Genomic DNA, 26,159 nt, shown 5'->3' with positions numbered 1-26,159 from the left:
GACCACCTCCCACCTGTCTCTCTCATGTGTGTCCCACATTGCCCAAGATCAGCCTCCTCCAAGGAGCACCAGAAGAAAGAGCGTGCATCCACCCAAGGAGATGTGCTCCTCCTCACCGCCTGTGGCCTGGTACGGTGCGGGGGGCAGCTGGGGGAGAGAGTGTGTGTGTGTCCAGACACCTAAGGAGGCCAAGCCATCCATGCTTAGCTTGAACACTTCCCACTTCCCCACTTCGGGAGACTGAAGGGCTACCTCTAAGACCTAAGAATTGTTTAGTGAGAGGAGAAGTTCTTGGAAATATGCATAATTGAAACACATGTGTCAAAAGAAATTTTTTCATAAAAAGACTAAGGCATACTACCTCACACCATTAGGATGCCAACTATCAAAAAAATAAAAAACAGAAAATAACAAGTGTGGACAAGGATGTGAAGAAACTGAACCACTGTACATCATGGGTGGAAGGTAAAATGGTACCGCTGCTGTGGAGAACAGCATGGAGGTTCCTCAAAAACTTAAAGACGGAATTATCATATGATCCAGAAATTCTACTTCTGGATTATATGCCCACTAGAATTGAAAGCTGGGAGTGGAAGAGCTATTCGTACACCCATGTTCGTAGCAGCTCTATTCACGATAGCCGAAACCCAAGCGCCCATGAATGGATGAATGGATGGGCAAAATGTGGTCTAGCCACACAATGGACTATTACCAAGCTTTGAAACGAAAGGAAATTCTGACAAGTGCTACAACATGAATGAACCTTGAATATATTATGCTAAGTGAAATAAGCTAATCACAGAGGGACAAATACTGTATGATTCCATTCATATGTTGTTCCCAGCTAGTTGAATTCATAGAGATAGAAAGTAGCATGGTGGCTGCCAGGTGCTAGGAGGAGGGGGAAATGGGGACTTAGTGTCTAATGGGGGCAGAGTTTCATTTTGGGAAGATAAGGAAGTTCTGGAGATGAGTGGTGGTGATGACCACATAATAATGTGAATGCCCTGAATGCCACTGAGCTGTACACTGAAAATAGTTAAGATGGTCAATTTTATGTTATGTGTATTTTAGCACGATTTAAAAAAAGATATTGAAGAGATAGAATCAGAAGCATGTGGGACGAGATAGGACTGAGTCAAGCCCCCTGTTCTGGGTTTCACACTACCATCCTTTGCAGACTCCGCCCATCTGTCTTGTTACATTTTTTAGTGTGACGAATAATGTCCGTTTCCCTTATTACATTCTAAATCCCAGAAGGGTGGGGACGTGTCTGTTTTGCTGAGTCTTGTGCCTAGAATCTAGTACACTGCCTGCCACACAGCATCATCGCTCAGGCGCCCTGGATGTGAAACTTGGTGAGCTAGATTAGGCCGTGGGGAAGCACGTCTAAAGAGGGAGCGAGTGACCACAGATCCAGCCTCAGAACTACCCACTGGGTTAGGAACAAGCAGACAGCATTTTAAAAGTTAAGGAGTCTCAGAACAATGTCAGCCAAGAAGGGGAGAAGGAGAAAGTTGGTCAAGGAAAGCAGGTCTGAATAAAGTCCCCCCAGCACAGCGGTGCAGGGGACAGTGGGGCAGGTCTGAGGAGAGCACTTTGGTCCCACATTTTCTTTAGGATGTCAAAGGTAGAACAATTCTAGGTCATGACAAGGACTTGGACTGGCCCCCAAAAATGGCAGCTTAGGTGAGGCAGAGGTGACAGTCACTGTGGAGGAGTAGGTTGAGGAATTGATAGGCTGAGGCTTGGGTTGGTTACTCCTGGGGACACTGAAATCATTGTAGGTGGTGGCAGGAAGGCAATGCGGGTCAAGTGTTCAAATGATTGAAGAAAAACCTGGGGGAAGTATCTGCTGAGGGACAACTTAGTTATTCAAAGCCCTATCTCCCAAAGAAAGAAGAGTGGAATGCATTCAGCACCCCTTCATTTAGAACTGCACTGTCCAATATGGCAGCCACTAGCCATACGGGGCTGTCTAAATTTAAATTTTCACTTAATTACCATTAAGTGAAATTAGGAAGGCTCAGTCATCTAGCTACATTTCAGGTGTCCAAGAGCCACCCATGGCTTGCACCTACCATATTGGACAGCCCAGATCTAGAACATTCTATGACTTCAGGAGATTCTATTGGACAGCACCCAGAAGGAGAGGACCCTATTCCAGGCTTTCACTCAGTGGTACCTCCTCAGATCTACCATGCTTTAAGGCAGGCTTGTAAACGGTTCATCAAAACAAGAGTTCCTGAGTGTCCCTTCTCTGTGGACAGAGGGCGTGATCCCAGCAGGCTAAGGACAAAGCAGGATCTGCTTGAGACACTCCTCCAAGGTGAGGAGCCGTTTCATGGAAGGATTCTGAAATTCCAAGGGCTCTAGACCTACTCTAGAATGAGTGGAACCTGGGTGGGCCTGGCTCCTAGACCAATGGAATCCGCATCCTGGAGGTGGTACCCAGACATGGACAGCACGCTGGACCTCCCTGGTGATCCAGAAGCACCCATTTAGCCCAAAAAGGTGTTACTCCTGTTTTGTCTCCTTTCCCTTCCATTTTTCTCCAGAGGAATATACTAGTAATAAAATGAGTAGAACATCAGAATTCCTTTCTCCTAATTTGATACCAGTCCTTGGTCAAGGATAGTTATCTAATAAAATTAGTGCTGTTAATGATTGCTCTTGAAAACATTTTGTAGACATTTCTATAGCAACTTTCTCCCAGAAGTCACCAGAGCCCTAGGTGAAGAGTACTCGCACAGCTGTCTCCCTGGCTGGCTCCACACCTTCCTCTCTCTTCCAGCCGTTCAGCTCTGGAAAGAATAGCCACTGCATTTTAGTCCTTTCTATGGACTTGGTGTGCAGTTTGCACACATGGTTGATTCTATCACCAAAATTGACCTCTGAGCATTTGTCAGTATTTATTCATGCCAAAAAAGCAAATAAAAAGTAGTTTGCTTTCCCCCTGCTTATGGAAACTATTTTAAGGATAACTGAATTGTGCAGGCATCAAAAAAACTACCTTATGCCACAATACTGGGCTGACCAGCAGGAGGCTGGGAAGCCCCAGAATGTGGGAGCTTGAAGGGACCTTGAACATAATAAGCCAATGACCTGGGTACATGGATGGGGCCGCGGTGCCTGAGGGGTTGGCCCCAGGGGAGCTGATTAATGCCAGAGCTGTGGCAAGACCAGTTTCCTGCCTCCCAACCCTGAGCTGCCACAATGGAGGAGGAGCACGCTACTGAATTAATAAGGAAAAATAAGGGTTTGCACTGTTCTTTCTAGGATTTAATTTTAAACATGAAATTGTAAAGTTTTGCACTGAGCCATCCAAATACTCTCCTGCCCAGGTCCTTTTAATGCAAATGGTAATTTCCAGCATTTAGGACAGCTCTGTGTGTGTGTGTGTGTGTGTGTGTGTGTATGAGAGTGTGAGTGTGTGAGTGGATATATGTGTCTTCCTTTCAAACTAACCAAAGCTCGAGTCTGGACCTCGATAGCACTTCTTCGCCGGCTGCTCAAACAGTGCAGGATGAGGACAGCCGACCCCAGCCCACGTGTCAGACACTCGCTTGCTGAGCACTGTCCTTGCCCGTCTCATCGATTCTTGGCCGTCATCCTGCACCATCACTACTATTTCACCTCCATTTTGCAAACTAGCAAACTGAGGTTTAGAGACATGATGTCCCTGTGCCCAAGTCAACCAGCCCGTAAGTGGATATTTGAACCTTGATTTGCCTACTTTGAACCAAGCTCTGACCACCGTGATACACCGCTCAAGACTCAATCCTAGAATATTACTGGCATATGCCCAGAATAATCCTAAAATATTAACCCCAATCCTTTTGTTTAGAGATTCCCTACTCCACCCGATGCCCGGAAAAGCTCCTTAAAATGCTTCAATGTGTAATTCACAAGCCCCCCACCCCCACTCCACATTCGGGACCCTCCATTTCCTGCTCCTCATAACTACACACTGTAACCCTGTTTCATGTTGAATGGAAATATTAATATACAAGTAATCAAATTAGATCACCACCCAGAAAAGAACCCACTTCCCTGACTCAGAACCAGGCCTCCTAGCCAGCCTGTGTTGGGACAACGATGTGTCCACCTTGCCAAATGTCATTCACATGGCTAGACCTCTTCTTGCCGTGAGTGCTCAACTCTCACAATGACTGGGCGCCTCGCAGAAATAGCCCTTGAACCGTGAGGCCTGCTAAGCAAAATGAGCCTCCAGTTTACGTCTGCCCGGAGTTGGGGAAGTCTCCCCCTCTCCCTTCTCCATCTCCTACGTCCGACTCTAAATATAACCACAGGCACGCACCGCACCGGCTGCATTCGGCAGAGCTGGTTTAGCACCGTCCCCGGGAGCATGAAGGTTATTCTTTTTAATCATTACATGGTTGTTCCCAACGTAAGACAGATACTGCACCGCATACTTTCATTACCAAAAGGAAACACGATCTTTCGACAACAGATCGACAGGCTTGATAAATATAGTTCCTCTATAACTGCAAGACCCCTCTCCTCTCAGAATCCCCTGGCAACTAAATAATATGCTGTGCCTTTAAGAATGTTCCCAGATGACTTTGTATTTCAGGGCTTAAAAATGCAAAGGAAATCAGTGTCTGGGGATTTTGCTAGGCTGTTTCCAGTAGATCAACCCCATGGCAGCTCTCTTTCATTTTTCATTCAACGATCTTTTATTGAGTCGGACACTGTGGGGCACGCACACACACACACACACACACACACACACACTCACACACACACACATACACTCACACACACACACTTTCTCACACAAACACAGCTGCTCCACTTTGTAGACAAGTATCCGCCGGGACAGTGTAGTCAGCATATAACGCGAGCACGAGTCCTATAGGATCTCGGAGCAGAAACACCGAATCCAATCCAAAAGAAGCTTCCCAATGGACTGAACGTTTGCGTCCCCTCGAAATTCGTATGTCGAAATCCTAACTCCCGATGTGACGGTCCTAGGAGGCGGGGCCTTTGGAAGGTGATGTGGGGGGGCCCTCAAGAACGGGCTTAGTGTCCTTACGAAAGGGACCCCAGAGGGCTCACGGGCCCTCCCTCCACCACGTGGGGTACAAGGAGAAGTCGTGGTCCTACCCCAGAAGGAGGCCCTGGCCGGAACGCCACCCCGCTGCACCCTGACCTCGGACTTGCAGCCTCCAGGACCGTGAGGAGTGAATGTCTGTGTCGCCCCCGCCAAGGGTGTTTTATACAGCAGCCCAGACTCAGGCAGGAGGAGGTATCTGAACCCTACCTCTTACAGCTGACACACAAAAAATTCATTCGAAATTGGCCGAACGAAGGGCCGGATGAACGAAGCGTCCCCAGGGCACCCGAGTGACGGATGTGCAGGCGACGGCCGTAAGGGCGTTGGCGGCTCAGGGCAAGTCGACAGATGAACAGAGCAGGTACCAGTCAGAGGGTCGGGCCAGGTTTTAATCCGCGACACACCACTGCGACAGGGAAACAGCCCAATAGGAACCGAGCCCAACTTCGATTTGGCAGAAGCGACCGGGCCTTCTAGAGCGACCATGAAGGAGAGGTCGGGCCAGCCGGGCCCAAGAGAGTCCGGGAAGTGAAAAATTAACAGAAAGCAGGCAGGACGCGCGGGCACGTGAAGCCCATTCGGGGGTGCGGACCGGCGCCCCCCAAGCCAGGCTCCCACCGCACCCGCGGAGGCTGGACACGGCGGCCCGAGTGTCCCCACGGCCCGAGCGTCCCCACGGCCTCAGTGTCCCCACGGCCTCAGTGTCCCCACGGCCTCAGTGTCCCCGGCCCCAGCCTCCCCACGGCCTCAGTGTCCCCACGGCTCAAGCATCCCCACGGCCCGAGCGTCCCCACGGCCCGAGCGTCCCCACGGCCTCAGTGTCCCCACGGCTCAAGCATCCCCACGGCCCGAGCGTCCCCACGGCCTCAGTGTCCCCACGGCCCAAGCATCCCCACGGCCCGAGCGTCCCCACGGCCCGAGCGTCCCCACGGCCTCAGTGTCCCCACGGCCTCAGTGTCCCCATGGCCTCAAGCATCGTCCCCACGGCCCGAGCGTCCCCACGGCCTCAGTGTCCCCACGGCCTGAGCATCCCCACGGCCTCAGTGTCCCCACGCGGGCCTTGACCGCGCGGGAGTCCTCCCAGGCACGAAACCGGTGGAGTCGGCGGGAGGGGCCGTGTCGGGCGCTGTCGAACCTGCCGGGTCAGAACTTTGGGGCAGGGCGGAGTCGCCGGCAGAGGACCCGGCTGGCCAGGCACCCGGGGAGGGAGCTCGGCCCGGCCGTCTGTCCGCAGCGGGGCAGGAGGTGGGGCGAGGGCGCAGGGGAGGCCGGGCGGGCCCCTACAGTCGGGGACAGGGAGCGCCAGCGGGGACGCGGGCACACAGGCAGCCGCGGTCTGCGGTGCACAGGCGGCTGCGTGACACGGCGGGGACGCGGGGCGTCGGCGCTCTGGGGCCAGCGCGGGAATCCCGACAGCCACGTGGGGTCGGAGAGAGGCCTGCGCGGCGGGGGACCCTGGGCCGGGCTGTCCTGAAGTCCCTATTGAAGGGTGGGCTCGGGCCGACCCGCGGACAGAGCGCGGCGTGGGTTGCGCAGGCCCGGACGGGCTGGAGCCCCGCGTCCTTCCGGACAAACCTTCCCGCATCCCGGAATCCAGTCGCCTCCCAAGTGTCTGCCGTCGGAGAAAATCACCTCCGACCCCGACCTGCTCTCCGGGCCCCCGCCGGGCATCTCCTCTTACGCCGTCCCGCCTCGCGCTCTCATTGCCCAGGGACAGACGTGGAACCACGACTCTCAGGGGCGCTGACCGAGGAAGGGCCGCGGGAGGAAGCGTGGAGGTGACAGAACGGGCCAGGGCAGCCCGGGACAGCCCCCAAGGCCGCCCCAACTCGGAAGCCTCCGAAGGGCGGGCTCACAGCTCAGCGCCCTGGGCTTGCTCCCAGGTCACCAGGTGTGAAATAGACAGCCTTTCTTGAGCAACTACATCTTGCCTTGCTCTGGGCTAAAGACTTCGTATGCATCACCCCCCTGATTATATAGTTATAATATAATGCGTGCATATGATGCGTTATGTACATTACCCCACCCGATTCTAATATGTAATTATAGTCATATCACAGACACAGCACAGGCGTTATATGTCCACAATGTATTTTATACGTCACCCCACCCAATCCTGCCCAACACCCGTAAGTGCATATTAATCCACCTGTTGTGTGGATGAGGACATAGAGGCTTCTAGAACTTGCCCAAGACCACACAGCAGTTCTGGGACTTAAACCCAAGTTCCGAGTGACTCCAAGGCCTTTGGGAACCGCCACAGTGGACTGCTTGGCCAAACGTCGTCTCCCTGGGGCCCTGGCCGGTTCTCTCTCCCTTGCACCAGATTCATTGCTCCCATTCATTCGGCCTCCGTCAGGGTCACAGAACAACAAAGGATGTGACCCAGCCCACCAGCCGATTTTTTTGGGCTCAGCAGAACAGAATCCAAGTCACTGAAATCTACCCTCCCAGAGTTTGACATGGCACCCGCAGGCCCCACTTCCGCCTGGGGCAATCAAATGCCAGGAACAGTGTGGCAGAAGCTGAGGCCGGCTCCCTAGTGTTCGTTCTTCCATGTTCCTTCATAAGAGAGCCCCAGTTCTTAATCACCTTCCTCCCCTGCCCTGAATGAAGACTGCATTTCCCAGCCTCCTTCTCTCTAGCTGTGGCCGTGTGACTAAATTCTGGCCAATGGCCAGCAGAAGTGCTATGTACAAATTCTGGAAAATACTGCATACAAAGAAGGGAGAGGCCCCTTTCTTATCCCTTCCTCCTTCCCGCTGGCTGGAATGTGGACACGATGGCTGGAGCTCAAGCATCCACTGTGGACCAGGAACCATGGGAGTGGCAGAGAGAAAGCTGGAAGGAGCCTGGGTCTTTGAGGACTGAATAAGCAAACTGTCCAACCCCAATCATTTGTGCTCTAATTTCTCATGGCCTATTTATGGCTTTTGTTCTGCATCATTAAATACCAAAACTCAACTTATCTTCGGGTCCATGCCAAGTCCAGAACCCTTTATCAGCTGTGACATCAGTCTCCCCATTGAGGCAAAAGAAGCCTTCGCATTTCAGACACTTCGCCCCAAATGACAACCCCTGCTAGTAAGCCAGAATCTTCTTTTATTCAGTGCACTTACTGCATTTGTTAGCTTTTTCCTTTCTGCTGACTGTTCCCAGAGCAGACCAGAGAGAGGCAGTATTCTGGAAAGGCAGTGGGTAGACAAAGCCCTCACTGTCCCCCAAGGCTGTGACTCCCGCTGTTCTGAAGTTGGCCCACATTGGCTATCTTTTTAATTAGTGCATGTTTCCTGTCACTACTACTTTATATAAACGGTAGTTGATAATTTTGCAAACACCCTTTGGCATTAATTGACTGTTTACTATGTGCTCTGTCCTGGGGTCTTAGAAGATGTGAGAGGAAGCTACAAAGCGATCCTGCTCTCAACTCCTCAGACAATAGCCAAGTGGGTTTCTTTATGATTTTATGAAAATCACATAATTTTTTATTTAAAATAAGGATTTTGCTATATATTAGATGAGGAATCAGAGTCAGAAATTATAAATATGATAAATCTGTTTAAATGTAAATTAACGTGTAACAATAATAATGGTGTGTGCAGCCATCATTGTATATCCAAGGACCTTTTTCACTCATTGCAACAGAAAATGTGGCTAAAAGTGAGCAGTATGGCAATCACGCTGACGCAGCAGCTTCACTGAGCGTTCAGTATGACTCATGTAAACCTATAAAGTTTATATCAAACTGTACTTTTCTGAAAGCAAAAATCAAGGCAGTCCAGTAACATGAAGACATAGAGTCAGATTTCAACTCTACCAGTTAATTAGCAAGCAGCCCTGGTCACACTGCCTACTTTCTGAATGCTCTCGTGACAGAAATGGGGTAAGTAATGCCTGCCCCGTGCTGCTCTGGGCAGGAGGCGAGACAGCACCTGTGGGCACGGTATGCACAGCGCTCAACAAATAGAGACCGCTTTGTGGGCGTTGACGGAATCTGAGTCTAAACCTAGAGTTTAAAATGGGTACTGAGAAAATGCAAAAATCTAAATGAAGGAATATATCCTGACACTGAATGCAGATTGATTAATATAGTTCACGGATAGAGTTTCAAAATGAAGCTAGTAGCCAATAATAATGATAGCAAGAGCAATAAATGTTTATTCAGTACTCACTATGCTCCAAACATTGCACTAGGCACTTTGTATAAATGATTCCATTTAATCCTCGTGATAATGTTATGGGAAAGTATAATTAGCTCCGTTTTACAGATAGAAAAGCAGATCTAGAACAAGTGGTGGCAGTAGCAAAAGATAAGGGAAAAGCAGGTGCCCTTGGGTCTAGGGAGCATCGAGACCCAGCCCTGGGACTTGGAGTAGAACCGGCCAGCCCCAGGCAGCTGTCCCGTAAGCAGCCCGTTCTGCAGTGTGAGTGCAGTTGTGTCCGTCCTTCGTATAATGGGGTGTCAGATTATAAACAGCACGAGAGAAGAGGAAAACTTGCAAGGCATTTAGGGAAGAGTACGAAAATGGAGAGGGCCACTTTTGTGAAGCCAAAAGCAAACAGAAAGTGAGATGCGTTAGGTCATCTACATAAAAGTCAGTTGGCCAGGAAGAATTTCTCCTTGTGAATTCATTTTCCGGTACCATATTCTTTGAATTTTGTCCTTTAGGATCCTTCAGGAAAACACCCCCTTCCAATCTTCGAACAAGGCATTGGCTTCAGCTCTGTGAAACACCAGACACTTTATGTAATTTTCTTACGCGTGTGCATTTGTGTGTTTTAGTAAGGAGAAGGTTCCCAGTGTTCACCAGATCCCAAAGCGATCCAGGAGCTGAAAAGGTTCAAAGCCACGCTCCTGACTGCCCCTGCTGACGCGCGGGTGCCCTGAGGGATATGGCTCCACTCACTTCCTGCCAGTCGCAGCCCTTTCCACCGCCGGGGAGCCCCGGGGCCTTTATCCTGAGAACCTGGCCCCCAGTGCAGATCCTCAACTGCCGGCTGCAGCAGACGTGATGCCCCTTGACGAGCAGCGAGCCCGGGAAGCTGTGTGCCCACGGCAATCCTCCCCCAAGACGGGCGGGGGAACATGGGCCAGACTCGCCAGAAAATGTGAAGGAGGCAGAAGTCAGACTGCAGCCTTTCCAGTATAGTTCTGCGTCCGCATGCTGCTGGTGAACCCTCATCACGAGAGAAACACAGGAAGGCATAAAAATGAAGCAAGTCCTCTGGCCCATGGCCTTGAGGTGTCCCATCCACACCTGCAGACTCAGTCTGCCCAGGGGCACCCTCTTTTTGCTGCAGAGATTACTGACGGCGCATCTGAGCCCCTCCATGCTAGTTCATCCTCCATGCAGGGCCAAGTAGCCGGTCTGTCCCACGGTGCACACAGGGACGCAGAATATCCCACGCCGTGTTGATGCCACACGTAGCAGGAAGCAATCCCCAGTGTACAGAGTCATGGGCAGCCTTTACTTCCTTATTTTCCCCCTTATTGAAAGAGAACAGAATGGAATGGAATAGATAGACTAGAAGATGTATGAGTCATCAAAACTTGTTTCACTCTGCATGTTGTGTATGTGTATGTGTGCGCATGTGTATACGTGTGTATGTGTGTGTGTCTATGTATGTGTGTATGTCTGTGTCTATGTATGTGTGTATATGTGTGTTTGTATGTGTGTATGTGTATGACTGCATGTCTGTATGTGTGTGCATGTATGCGTGTCTGTGTCTGTGTGTGCATGTCCACGTGTATGTATGTATGTATGTGTGTGTGTGCATGTCTGTGTGTGTGCGTAGGATTGCAATTCAAAATAGCACATCTCAGTCAGAAAACAACTTGGAAAGATGGCTCTAGGCTGTCCATGGAGCTTGTGCGGGATGTGAATGGCTTTCTGAAGAGCTGGGAGGTGGCAGGGAAACAAAAATAGTGAGGACAGAGGACCTGGACTCAGGTCCGGGATGTGCTGTGTCCCTAGCCAAGTGCCATCATCACTTAAGTACTTTTCCCCATTTGTAAAAGGAAGACAGTCAGCCTGGCTCTGCCTGCCTCGGTGGATCGTCTTGCAGTTCAAACGGAAACATGTTTGGAACAAGGCCCACTTAAGGCATTTTGAAAGTTTTATTTGTAGTGGGAAGTTCAAACTACGAAGGAAAGAGATGGATAACAGGGTTGTTCATGAGGTACAGGGGGCACAGAGAGTGCTGTGGTTTGAATGTGTTTCACAAAAAAATGTATGTGTTGGAAACTGACCCCCCAGTACAACGGTCTTGCAGGTGGATCCCAACGGGAGGTGTTTGGGTCACAAGGGCTCCACCCACGAATGCGAATGCGTTCGTGCTGATTGTAAAAGGGCTTGAGGCTGTGAGTTCCATCCTGCTCTCTCTCTCTCTTTCTCTCACCCTCTCTTTGCCTTTCACCGTGAGATTCCAGGATGATGCGGCAAGAAGGCCCTCGTCAGATGCCAGCCCTTCGATCTTGGACTTACCAGCCTCAAGAACTGTGAGAAATAAATGTCTTTTCCTGGTACATTACCCCGTCCGCGGTATTCTGCTACAGCAGCACAAAACAGACGAAGAGAGTGTTACAGAGCCCTGGACCCGTGACGTGGGCAGCCTCCCGGGTCCCCTGTGTGTCCAGCCAGTTGAGGCCATCCACGGAGCCCCGCAGGAGTCCTCCTACCACGATTCTAAGTAGCACAAGCAAAGGAGTTTCAAGTTTGTTTTGTTTTCAAGTGTCGCCCGCCCTAGGGCTAGCATTTGATAGCACCTGCTTGTCTAGGGCTTACCGGTTCTTTCTGGCTCACCCCAGCCCTACAGGGCCCTAGGAAATCCGGGCAACCTCCTCGTTACTAATGAAGCAAGACAACTTCAAGTGCACGCCTCTTACTGAGTGAACACTGATGTCCTTTCTACTTCATGGAAAAGTCTTGCAAAACATTGGTTCTGTCTCCTTGCATGAATCATAGGCGAAAGAATGAAGAAACATTTCTGAGTGACAAACAAGGAAAAAAGAAAAGGAAGAAAGCTGTGATGATGTGTTCTTGGAACATAACCCCACGTCAGTTTACACGAGCAAAATCAACATGTAGATCTCTGTGTAAGGTATGCGGAATGCTGCTAAAGACCTAAAATAAAATAAAAAAAAAAAAAAAGGCCCATTCCTGTTCCTTTTTTCTGATTAAAAAGATAATAGACATACAAAGAGCAAATAATAAGATTAGTTCTCAAGAAGAAAACAATGCCAGCATTTTAAAGTACATTTTTCCAAACTTGTTTCTTTTACTGAACTAAGAGGTGGATATACATAAATAGAGACATAGTACTGATGTTATTTTGCAACCCCCTTTTGTAGCCCGCAACACGGCAGACAGCTGTATTGGTAGTTGTATTCTGCCATACAGACACAGCAGAATTTATTAATCTCACTGAAGAACATTTAAGTTGCTTCTGAATTTCTGCTTCCATAAACAATGCCAGGATAAACATGCTTATGTATTCATCATTGTGCATTGGTCCATTTATTTTACTGGGATAAGTTTCTAGGAGCAGAATGACTGAATCAAAAACTACCTGAATTTTAAATGTTGATGCATATTGCCAAAGCGCCCTGCAGAAATGGGGTGCCAAGTCCCATCCCCCCCGGGAATGTCCAAGAGAACCTGTTTCCCTCCACCTAAACAGCAGTGGGGATAGCCAGTTCTTCCACATTTTCTCTAATTTGATAGGTAACAAGTAATATTTCCTTGTTGTTTTAATTACATTTCTTTGATTTCGGTGAGATGTTAAAGTATCAATATTGTTATCAACAGAAATATACTACGGGCAGTGATGATAGCTAGTGTGCATTGAAAGCTTTGTATGCACCGGGCATGTGCCGACACTTCGCAGAATTATTTCCTTTAATTCTCACAATATCCCCTCAAGACAGGTAAAATAAATATCCCTACTTTACAGGTAAAAAAAAAAAAACCTTGGCGTAGTTAATTTGCTGAGGGTTGCAGAGCTAGTAAATAGCGAATCTGGACCCCCCTCCACGTAGCTCTGCCCCAAAGCCCCTGTTGTGTCGCAGGGCGCTATACATTTATTTTCCTGCACTAATGTGTTGATTTTGTTTCTTCTGCGTATGTTTTCATAAGTGAATTTTACGTGTTTATGTCCTCTGCCCATTTTTCAATTGCAATGTTCATCTTTTTCCAATTAATGAGCAGTAACTCTTTGTATATTAAGAATATTAACTCTGTCATTTTTGCGACCAGCTTATTTTCTCAGTGGAACGTGTGTTTACGCAATTTACAGCTTTCACTTCTGTTTATGATTCGTGTAATGACGTGAGTAATGTCTGCGACGAACCCCGAAGCCTGATACGGGGCTCCCGAAGTGTGGTGAGCGAAAGAAGGTGGGCAGGCTGATGGCTTCCATGTTGCTGTTAGCCCCATCTGGGACACCCCGGGGCTTGGACCACCGAGCACACGGCCACGGGAAGCGGGAGGAGTAGCACAGGGAACAGGCAGGCGAGTCCCACAGCAGTGCCTTCCCCTTCGGTGAGGCTCTGCAGGAAGGTGTCTCTTTCTGAGTTTTTTTTACACTTTTCGGGATTTTTTTGACACTTTTTTTTTTTCATTTCTGCCACCATGCCCCAAGAACAAAGGTTTTTATCACACGGTAGTTTTCTAGGGCCTAAAAAACTCTTCATTCTAAAACTTGAACTACCCTTTATCAAAGCAAAGACTAAGCTTTGGCCATAGACCATCTTTCCAAAAGCAGGGCAGGTGCCAAGGAGGGGACCTGGGATCGGGGCCTGAACTGGGTCCCCCTGGGCACCAACGTGTGGTGTGGCCACACGCAAGTTGTTTTTCAATCTCTCGGCTTAGGTGTGCTTATTAGCAAAATGGGGATTCGGATAGCCATGCCACAGATGGCTGGGAAACTATTTGAGAAAACGTTTATCAAGTGTTGATGCCTTGTATGGCCCTGAGTACTTAGGAGATGACCTCTGCCCCCGCCGGGCCCTTAGAGACTGCGCACACCCTGGTCCTGGCAGGCGGCCATTGGAGACACACGAAGGGTGGGTAGGACTCCACTCTCTGCTATTGAACCAGAACTTCAGTTTACGTGTCTCCAGAACTGTCCCACAAGACACTGCCAGAGCTAAACAGCAGGACAGCAACAGTTAGGACGTCCCCCAGCTCCGGTCTGCCGCCTCCTTTGTGTGCAGGAGCGCCCTTCAGCTGCTGCCTGACCCTGGAATCTACCATTATTTGCCTCAGTGTCTATTCCTGAGCTGTTCATGGTCCCAGAAGCCTCTATCTTTGGCTTTAATTACACAGGACTGCAGAGTTATAATGTAAATGAAACAATGCTAGGATTCATTCAGAGAAAATTCCCCAGAACATCAGAACTCCTTGGAAGTAACAGATGAGAAAGGCGATCTTCTTAATTTACTATAAGGACGGAAACAATCCCTCCTTTGCTGACACCTACTTATCAGTCCCCAGCATTCCCCCACCACACTCCTTGTTTGGCCTCAGGTAGGTTTGTTATAGTAATGCCCTTCTTTTGTGAAGCATTTCAGACTTAGAGGAAATTGCCCACTCTTTGCTGAGCATTGCAAATGCACATCCCATCCCCACAGCAACCCAGGGAGGTCCCTAATGTCACCCACTTAACAAAGGAGGGAACTGGATTTGGGGATTGAGCAGTTCCCAAAGCCACCTAACTGGCCAGTGACCACAGTGGAATCCAAACCCAGGTGCGGGTACCTCCATGCCCGCCCACTCATCCCACCAGGCCCCCACCCAGCACACTTCACAATGCACCTTCTCATGCGTTTCTCCTTGATCTCCCCGCAAGCCCTTCCAGGCAGCACAGCTCCTGCTGTCTCTACTGAGGCATGCGGAGCATGTTCACACCCTCGCCAAGTGGTGAGAGCCACCTCTGGAGCCAGGAGCCCAGGATGGCCTGCACCCTGCAGGGTGGGAGGGACACCAGCCCGAGACCTCCAAAGTCCTCTGTTGAAGGAAGACAAAAGCATCTACACTGTTTTTGTGACCAAAAACATTCCACTTAGAAGTACTTCTGGATATTTCGACAAGATCTAAGTCAATGTTGACCAACCCACGGGGGCATCCTGAGTTCAGAGGGCCTGGCCTCCCCAGACCTCCTCCCCAGGGATCGCTTCGCTTCAGCAAGAAGCTGCTGCGCTCACAGCCCTTCAGCCTTCCCCAGAGGTCATTTCCACGGCTTGCTTTACTCGCAACAGCTCATCGGGACGACCAGCCCCTGATGGCCACAGAGTTAGAGGTCACACCAAGCACAGCTCTGCAGGAGGACGTTTCGAAAGGCAACCAGAACAAAGTTGCCTGAGATGGAGGATTAGAATAAAACCACTAGAAGAGCTGACACAGCAAATCACACGTGCCGCGCATCATTCATGGCAGGAGCTGTGAAGGACAGCTCGTCCGCAAGACAGGGCAACGGCGTGGCCAGCGCGCGGCCACTTTAAGCTGCTTTCAGTGAGGCGTCGTTAGGCTGTGCAGCATTCGTACTGCTGGAATCATACGTAGGCTTTTTGAGCTGAAAAGGATCTTTGGGATAATCCCGTCCAACCTCACACTGAAAGGTGATGGACTGAGCGTCCACATGGGTTCGACGACTTGCTCAGTTACATGCTGGTCAGTAAGAAACAGGGCCAGAAAGCAGGCGGCAGAGCTCCAGTAACAGCCTCACACACGTTGTCAGGCCCCCAAATGCACCTTCCTGCAATTCTCCTTCCTCTCTTCAGCAATGTATATGTGTGTGTGTGCACACATGTGTATGCATGTGAATACACATGTGCGTGTACACGTGAACACATGCACACACACACTGTATGCTCATGCACACACTTCACCCAAGGCCTCACACTCCGTACACCATGTCCTCATCGAGCCCTTCTGGCCAACAGCAGGAATAAAATTTTGGTAACACGGTTGACCACGAAGCTTACTGAGAGGAACACTGTACACCAGGAGGGACCTTTGTTTACCTTCAGCTTTGCATTTACACCCGACAGCCAGGCCAATAACAGCACTGACCTACAGGCTATGGAATGACCAAGTGGGAAAATGTTGACCCAGGGCTCTGCACGGGGCCTGGCACCTAACTGGCCCTCGCTCACGTCTTACATGGAGATGGTCATTTGTAGTGTAAAGGGCGGGGTCTTTGTGGTCAGACTGCCTGAGCCGAGACCCCCACTCTGCTCTTGATGTTGGACAGCTTGGCCACTCTCACTCAGCTCTGGCGTCCATGTATGCACAGGTTCTCGTCAGGAGAGGTGGTGTGCACTAGCGGCCTGACTCTGCCAGCAAATACTAAGAGCTGGTGAACTAAAATCCTAAGCCCCCCACTGACGGAAAAGACCCTCCTCTCAGGCAAGGGGACCCCAGAGAAACCCGAAAACTGAGTTCCCAGCCATGACGGGATGGGAGGTCAGACACACCTCAGTACACCCCCTCCCTTGCTAACAGTCATCAGGCTTTCTCCCACAGGAGAAACAGAAACTAATCTCGTGATCCAGACCAGCATCCTCTCCTGAGAGAGACCACCAACCATGTAGTGGTTTTAACCAGTCTATGGAGCATGCATAGAGAAGGTTTTCATGTTCTCGCTTCTACTTTTGATATCAGAGAGCTGCCATTTTCTGAACATGGACCCCATAAAGGGGCATAAAGCTCAACACCTTTCATAAATATTCATAACTCCTCCTATAACTTGTTAAATATGTATATTTGGCTATCCTGCTCAGCATAAATTCCTGTTTCCATTGTCCCTGCCTCAAAGAAGGTGTTCTGGCTTCTAGCCGGGGCTCTGCTTTCCAGGCAGTTGGAATGGCCACCTGTAGGCTGCAACCCTTTATGAGAAATAAAGGTCTCCTTTCCAAATTTAAGAACCTTGCCATTTTCTTCAGTTAACATGCTCCACAAACAGAAAAGCAATCAAGGTTGCAATTTGCATGTGATGGAGAAACACACCATCCTACACTTTCTTTCCAAAAATCCACATCTATGGTTTCCTCTTCGATGGTGAGTTTTGCAATCTTGCAGCACTAAAGTGTTGGGTGAGGCACGGAGTCAGCACTCCATCCACTTCTGTTGAAGAGAAGTTTCTCCAAGACATTTTCAACCCTCATCTAATCAGGAAGTCTTTGCCAAGGAATTCTGGACTGACTAGATCCCTGTTTCTCACCGTGCAAAAATCAACTCAAAATGGATTGCAGATTTAAATATAAGAGCTGAAATTATGAAACTACTAGAAAAAAAAACATGTGGAAAATACTTCATGACTTTGGACTGGGCAAGGATCTTTTTGGAAAAAACTTCAAAAGCACAGGCAACAAAAACAAAAATAGATGAATAGGATTACATCAAATTAAAAAGCTTTTGCACAACAAAGGAAACAATCAACAGAGTGAGGAGACAACCTATAGAATGGGAGAAAGTATTTGCAAACTATGCATCTGACAAGGGGTTAACAGCCAGACTATATAAGAAACTCACACAACTCAATAACAACAACAAAAAACACCAAAAAGAGAACAAAAACAACAACAAAAAAAACCCCACAAATAATCCAATTTTAAAAAGGCAAAAGGCCTGAGTAGTCACCTCTCAAAAGAAGGCATACAAATAGCCAACAGGTATGTGACACAATGCTCAGCATCACTAACCATCAGGGAAACGCAAATCAAAACCCGGAGGAGGTATCTCCTCACCCCAGTTAGAATGGCTATTACCAAAAGGACAAAAAATAACAAATATCGGTGAGATGTAGATAAAAGGGAACTCTTATACACTATTGGTGAGAATGTAAATTAGTACAGCCATTATGGAAAACAATATGGAGGTTCCTCAAAAATTAAAAATAAAACTACCATACGATCCAGCGATCCTGCTACTGGGTATCCATCCGAAGGGAAGGCAGGCGGTAGGTATGCTGAGGAGGTGTCTGCACTCCCTGTTCGTCGCAGCACTGTTCACAATAACCGAGATTGGACTCACCTAAGGGTTCATCTGTTGATGAACAGAAAACATGGTACATATACACAATGGGATATTATTTGGCCATATAAAGGAATGAAACCCACTGAACACAGTTTAATTTGTACAAATCCTACCAATACAAGTATAGTAATCCTTAAATGGCCTTTAAAAAATAATGAAAGATGAAGACAATATTGAAAAGGGTCCACGATTTTCTGGAACTGCCACCAGTCCCAGAGTAAACCACGCAGCCCCTCGAAACCGTTGTCGTTTACTTGTGCAGTCACCGTGGGCTCCTGTGCTTCCTCCCAGTACCAGAGCCACGTCTACATGGTAGTTTAACCCGTGTGAACGGAATGCCTGGGAAGGAGCTGTCAGCAGCACTATCAATGCAAACGCTACCTTCCCTCTTTACTCACCTATCAAATTGAAATCTGGTAAAAACTTAAGAGATATTTTCAATTAAAATTACATATGCTGACATTTGTTTCTCCCTCCCCCAATAAAATATCTAACCCCTCTTGCAGGAGCCGCTAAAACTCCCTTGTCCCCCCTCTTGTTCTAGCCCTGGCCCACCTCCTTCTGGCCTGAGCTCACCGCGTTCTAGCCTCAGCCCGCCTTGTTCTACCCTCAGCCCACCTCTTGTTCTAGCCTTGCCCACCTCGTTCTAGCCTCAGCCCGCCTCTCTTGGCAGGTGCAGCTCAACAGCACCTCGCCCCCAGCCTCTCTGACGTCCGCTGGGACCTCTGGGCACTCACAAGGGAGCCACCTGGAACTACGGGGGCTTCACACCCGCCGGCGACCCTTGACCAATGGGAGACGGAGTCATGGAAAGATCTTCACCCTTCCAGGGAAAAGGAGGCAGTTCCCAAATGCATTTCCTAGGGCTCCTCCCCAGTACACACCCCGTAGGAGCTTTCCTTCCCAGCCTTCCTCACCTGCTCCAGACACCTGCCCCTTGGTGTCATTTCCCGAATAAACCACCTGCCTGCAGCCTCTCGTTCTGGCTCTGACTCAGGGGAACCAGGCCACGACAAAAAATCATTTCCTGCAGCAAAACTTAGTGATCATAGTTTTAAAATCAACAAGTGGGATACAGTATCTGACAAAAGATGCCTCTGCGCCATTTCTCCTTCCCAGGAGGCAGGCCGCCGTGCGACCTGGACTGCACGCGGGAATGTGCGGACTGCAGAGCATCGGCCTGCTTTGGGTAAGTAGTCAGAAAATGTGAAATAGGGCTGCGCCTCAAATCGGGAACGGATGGCTGCTGCGCTTCCTTGTGAATGGTGAAAATAAACTTTAGCTTTACTTACCTCAAGAGAGAGGGACAAAGAAGCAAAGAGAATCAGGTCTCATTTGGCCACCCGCCAAGGACTAGCCACATCAATGCTGAGAGGTTGTCACCACACCTAAGTTTAGATGGCTGAAGTGGCTTTTAAAACATGGTTTCCAGAAAGTCGAGACCAAAAATCACACACTAAACAAATATTTTAACTTGGGGAGGAGAAGATTGCTCTCTAAGGTGTACCTGGAGTGTGTGGAGGAAGGAATACTAATAGCACAATACTCTGAAAATAAACACAGGCCCTGAGAAACCAACATGGTGCTTTACCAAATATACAAAAGATCTTGGGAGCATTCCAGAAGGACAAGGGTTACCTGCAGATTAATATGAGGAACCAGACCAACTGCTTGCACAGCTCAGAACACACGCCATACTGAGCATACCAGTGAAAATCGACCAACACACTAGAAAAATATTTCAGAGTTTCCAGGGCTTGCAGAGAAACGGAGTTGACAGAAGAAATCCCATGCAGTCGTGACCTATAGGAAAACAACCGTGTCGGTTCTTCTGCACAGGTGTGGTGAGCAGGGAGACTAGAGAGACTGCTCTGTTTGTTTAGAGACCTGTGTTTCAGTGCGTGGGCACAGGTGCGGAGCAACTGGGAGACTGGGCGAGGCGGCTCTGGCTAAATGAATTTCTCCAAGTCTCTGAATCTTCTGCACCCCATGGCCACATCTCACAAAATTAGGCTGATAATATCAAAGAAAAATCCTGAGGAAAAAGAAATGAAAGAGCGTAAGAGAAAGTAGCTTTGTAAAAACGAATAATTCCATGCCTACAAGCAAAAGAGCTAGGACAGACACTCATGTGTGCTTATCAATAGAAAATCCTATGTTCATAAGTCAGTGCCATAAACTAGAATGAAAGGAAATACTTAAACAAATTTAGGCTACAAACAAGTTTACATACCATTAAGCACTACAGAAACATCCTTGTCTTATGGCTGATATGCAAAGCTATTCTTGTCTAATTGAAGAAGACCAAAGGGTGCCTTCTCTCCCAGCTTCGGTTAGAGAATAACCTTGAAAGTAAATATAGATTGATATAATTCACACTGGCCTCCTTGCAGATGGTAAAAAATGGCCAACTTTTCCTTAAGCAAGTTAAAACACATTCCACTTTTTATTGGAGCTCAAATTTATCATTGTAATCGATATTTTAAAAACAAGTACATGGCTAGAAATAGTAGTCCCATTTGCATAGTCTAGAAATTCAACCTAGCTGAGGCCCAGTCTCTACAATAAATTAGCAAATTAAAAGAGGTGCTTTGACCTAGTTATGGAGCATCAGTGGCTGCTGAGATTATAAAAAGAGAGACATTATGGGCCTTTTGCAATAGAAAGCAAATGAACGCCTTTAAAGTAGTCTTACAAAGAAAACCTAATCTGAATCTGATTGAGGCTCTAACTCCAATTACCAATTACCAGGAAGTGCGTATGGAGAAACACATTAAAAGATACCATGAGAATGCAATCAGTACGATCCAGAATGTGGGAAACTCCACAAGCAAACCTTTCACTTTTTTTCCCAACGAAAGAAAATGGAAGGAGAAAGAGAGAGAAAGGCAAAGGATTGACTTAATTATTTATTAAGAAAAGATAGAAAGATACACCAACCAATCAAAATGTGTGGACTTTATTTGGATCCTGGTTTTAAAAATATATGACTTTGGCTGTTGGCCATGAAGGAGAAACTTATATAGAATTTTCTTCCTCTCCAAAACAAATGGAAAATCATACAAAAATTTTGAAAACACATTTTTTAGACATTGTTATTAAGCCAATAGCAGACTGTGACCTTTGAGAGGAGGAAACAAAGGAGTTGAGTATTACAATTGTCCTGTATTTAAGCAACTTTAAAACAACATCAAAGAGACAGGACGGGCCAGAAAAGCACCACGATCTCCCTGAGTTGAGGAGAAACAAATTGGAGTTTGCAGAGGCTGAACCAGCTGGAATCTGCAGAGCAAAGTTCAGGAAAGAGTTCCAGGATCTGCATGGAGGGCCCCTTGCATCTTTGGCTGAATACTAATCTGTGCATTCATAGAGTAAAAATCCACAAGGCTAGACAAAGAACTCAAGAACTATAATTAAGACAGTTCCCAGAGTTAACACAGGGCTGAGAGGCATACAAATTCTAACCAGCTGGAGTAGACACACCTGCCTGAACACTCAGAGCAATATGTAGAGATGTCAGAAAGGCCGTACCTCACTCAGTACTAGGGCTCATTTAACTCTAAAGTACAGACAATTCTAGAACTGCCCTAAAAAGTCTTAGGACAAACCTGGTAAGGATTAATCAGAAATGCATGTAATTTACTTGTCTGCCAAAATAAATTTTAAGACTTTTAAGAGAGACAACAGTATCCAAATACTCAATAGTACAAACCTCACAATGTCCCACATCTAATCAAAAATTACTAGACATGCAAAAAATCAGCAAATTGTGACTGACACAAAGGGGAAAATCAGTGAAAAGAGACAGATCCATAAATGACAGAGATGCTGGGAACAGCAGAAAAGGATTTCTTAAAAGCTATTATGAATATGTTTTCAAAAAATATTTTTTGAGACAAGGTCTCACTCTGTCACCCAGGCTAGGGTAGAGCGGCGCAATCACAGCTCACTGCAACCTCAAACTCCTGGCCTCAAGTGATCCTTGCACCTCAGCCTCCCGGAGTGCTAGGACCACAGGTATGAGCCACCACACCCAAAGAATATGTTTAAAATTTTAAAGGAAAACAGGAATATACCGAAAAATATAATATAATGAAAAATACAAAAAAAGACTCAAATAGAAATTCTAGAGAAGTCAAATACAGTTTCTATAGGGAAAAATTCCCTGTACAATCACAACAGCTAATCAGATGCTGCAAAACAAAGATCAGTGAACACAAAGACAATGTAATAGAAAATGTGCAAATAATGGACAGAAGAGAAAAGACAAAAACAAAAGCAGAAATTCAGCAACCTATTGGACAATATCAATCAGTCAAACATATATGTAACTGGAGTCCAAGAAGAAGATAGAGAGTAGGTGGCAAAAGCAAAAAATTTTTTATGAAATAGTGACTGAAAATTTTCTATCTTGAATGTAAACAATAAATACACATTTCAAGAAGCTCAGTGATACCCAGGATGGACAAACACAAACAACGTCATCATCCAATTGCTGAAAATTAGTTATAAGCAGTAAATGTTTTCAGTGGCTAGAAATACACACACACACACACACACAGACACACATATATATACACACACATACATATACATAAACACATGACATACGATGCAACAGAAAGCAGCTGGTCTGTTTCCTGGGGCTAAGGATGGGGAGCCGAGGTGGGCCTGACTGCAGGGGACCAGGCAGCTTTCTGTAGTGATGAGAGTGTTCCATGTCTTCATTACGACAGTGGCTGCAGAAGTGTACACTTGCGTCGAGAATCATTTAACCGTGCCCTTAAATAGGTATATTTTGTTGTATGTAAAATGCATCTCAATAAAACTGATTTTTAAACCTCACGACATTTTTCAGATAATTGGCAATTCAAATGCATACTGAGTGTTTGATGATATTAAAGAATTACTGTTCATTTTTTCAGTATCGATGATATTGTGGCTGTTTTTAAAAAGAGTTTTTTATCTTTAGAAGTACATAGTTAAATATTTACAGACGAAATTATATAATATGATGTTTGAGATTTGTCTTTTAAAAAATGCAGATGTCGGGAGAGTGGGAAGTACAAATAACTCAATATTGGCCATAATTTGATAATTGTTCAAGTTGGATATTGGGTACATGGGGGTTTGTTATACTATTTTGTCTACTTTTATAACTACTTTAAATTTTCCATAATAAAAAGTTCATTTAAGTGCATCATTCGTGTCATAAATTATTCAATTAAAAAATATAAACTAAGCAAATATTTTGAGTGACAGATACTACAAAGCATACAAAAGAAGTATAAATAATGGTTTCCACTCTCAAGGAACTCATGGTTTAATTTGGAACCTAAGAAGTGCCAAGTAATAGAAACAATTATATGATAAGAGCCATATGAGACCTTTTATTAGTTAAGATTAAGTTCAGTTCCAAGGGAAAGAAACCCCATAACAACAGAGATTTGAATAAGATACAAGTTTCTTTGTCTCTCACATAAAAATCTGGAAGAAGTCGTCAGCACCGACAGCTCTGTGACGTCAGAGACCAATGCAGTTCATAATCACTATCTCATTTAACCCTTTTCAACCCAATAGAGAAGTTATTGCCCAAGATCATATCTAAATGTCAGAATTTGATTTCTGGTTGGAAACATTTTCTATGACAAAAAATTATACAGTAACATTTTCATAATTTTCCTATTGTCACTTCACTATCAATACTCCGTTTACAAGATTCAGGAATTAGACGGTGGCTTTGTGGAAATTTTGAAAGGAATTTTTGAACAGTCTTAAGGGCATCACTATTTTTCATTAAGCCCAATTGCACATCATAACTTGTACATTCTTCTCTTTTCTTATGATATCACCAGTCCTCGTCTGATATTTATTAACCATGATCAGGATGATTTTCTAGCTCTAAAATGTAGAGCTTAAATTAAAATAGGAGGGGAAGAGAAATAATCCAAACTCCTTGATGGGGAATTAAAAATGGTAAAACTATGTATTGGTTACAATCATTCCTTAAGAGGACATCTTTGTTCAACAGAGAATAGCTTGATTATAGTCTGGGCTTGAGGACAAAGTTGGCTCCATAAACTTTAAGTAAATGGTGAAGGAGGTGTGCAGAAACAGCTGACATGTAAAGAACTTTGAAAGTTAAGAATATAAGCTTGAAGTACAATTCTATCTATATGAAAATAATGGTACTATGGATAGATATCCGCATTCCTTTAGCTTGGAAAGAACTTGGTAAAGAAGTTACAAGAATTCCACTAAGCTCAAAAGGCAGAATTACAGCAAATCTTTATCCAGCATTATGTAAGACAGGTTATTTTTATTTTTTGTAAGCAAATATAATGCTGATTAATTCAGTCTGCATTACCAGCATGGTTTTTGAACATTATACTCAGTGTTAAAATCCTGCACATGTCATGACGCAGCTTTATATAATTCTGCCAATCCTGTCCAGGTGGGCAGATACCAGCAGACTGGTGTGTGGTCTACTCTGGGTACCAGCGCAACCTCCATCTTGGGAGGCTGAGTTAATTAGAAAGTACCCAACAACTTCTTGAAAGTATCAGTTGAAGTTCAGAAAGACCGTCGCTAGTCAAAGTTCAAGGCTCATGGGATCACTTAGGAAAGGGATAAAGAAATCCGCAGAACGGTTGGACTTTGACTTAGCATCAGAATCTGCAAAGGACTGTTTGGGAATAATGTAGAACTCAGATTCCAAGCCACTCCTAGAAAGCCATGCCCTAATATTTTTAATACAGAGACCATGAGTTTATTTTTATTTGTTGCACCTCTAAAACTAGGGTGCTCATAGAATTTATTGTCCAAAATCAAAGCACTTTTAAAGAGGGAAGGGGACCCTCTAATAATGGCACAGAGACAAGAAGCAGATACTTGGATCGTTCTGGGCAATTGAGATGTATGGTCTGCGCATCTAAAACCACAGCATGTTCTAATGAATAAGTGGGCGCATCATTCTGCAAGGAGCCTCTATAAACCAGGCAACACGTACCACCAATTCCACAGCTTCCATTTGCACTGGCCAAGGTCTTCATGTTCTGATACTCTACTTTTATAACTACTTTAAATTTTCCATAATAAAAAGTTCATTTTTATGCCATGTCCCGATAGCATCTCTGGCTTCCGATCTTGTCAGAATACTTTTCTGTCTCATGTATGCATTTCATGTCTCTGGGTCCTGCTGTTTTTATGCATGTCCTTGTCTCCATCTTATATGGAAAAACAGGCCATGTAACAAGACAGGTCATGGAGCTAGAGGACAGTACACAGGAGGACTTCCAGGCCATTCCAGCCATACATGTTTGTCCATTTTTATGGCTCATATATCTCTCCTACCATCTTTGAAGTCATAAAGCTGAATAAAAAATCAACATATTTCCATTAATGTCAGAATTTTGAGCTCAACTAACAGTTAAAATATTATCTTCCAAGTAGAAATATATCTATAAACTGCCATGGAGTGATCTCCAGGATATTTTATAAAGTTAAGAAGATCAAGCAAAAAGAACTAATTGTATCTAATATTTTAACACTGTCTACATGAAGGGAAATATGAATAAGTGTGTGTGTGTGTGTGTGTGTGTGTGTTGCCTTAGTTATTTTAAATATAAGTGTATTATGGGCTGAATTATGTCCCTCCCAAAATGTATATGTCGAAGTCCTAACCCCCGGTACTTCAGAATAAGACTGTATTGGGGGTAAGTTCTTTAAAGAGGTGATGAAGTTAAAATGAGGTCTTAGGGTCAGCCTTAAACCAATCTGACTGGTGTCCTTAAAAGAAATGGAATTTGGACATACAGAAAGACGCACATGCACAGAGGGAAGACCACGTGAGGACGTAGTGAGAAGGTCCTTCTGCAAGCCAAGGAGGGAGGCCTCAGATGAACCCAACCCTGCCGACACCTTGATCTTGAATTTCTAGACTCCAGAACTGTGAGAAAATAAATTTCTGTTGTTCAAGCCACCCAATCTGTGGCATTTTGTCTAGCAGCCCTAGTAAATTAATATGAAGGGTAATTTTAAAA

At 46.2% G+C, this 26,159-nt stretch overlaps 1 protein-coding gene across 1 annotated transcript in view; it reads left to right on the top strand.

The window, feature by feature from the left end:
* FOXF2 (forkhead box F2) overlaps positions 1-26,159 on the top strand; it is a 165,660-nt gene that overhangs the window by 59,936 nt on the left and 79,565 nt on the right. Inside the window, exon 2 of the mRNA XM_012651372.1 lies at positions 19,237-19,306. Within this exon, the coding sequence (XP_012506826.1) occupies positions 19,237-19,306 (70 nt within the window). The remainder of the gene's footprint in view (positions 1-19,236; positions 19,307-26,159) is intronic.

This window comes from Propithecus coquereli, unplaced genomic scaffold (assembly GCF_000956105.1).
Source record: "Propithecus coquereli isolate 6110/MARCELLA unplaced genomic scaffold, Pcoq_1.0 Scaffold354, whole genome shotgun sequence".
NCBI classification, from domain to species: Eukaryota; Metazoa; Chordata; class Mammalia; order Primates; family Indriidae; genus Propithecus; species Propithecus coquereli.
Note: the sequence above shows the minus strand (reverse complement) of the source record. Positions and strands in the feature narration are given on the sequence as shown.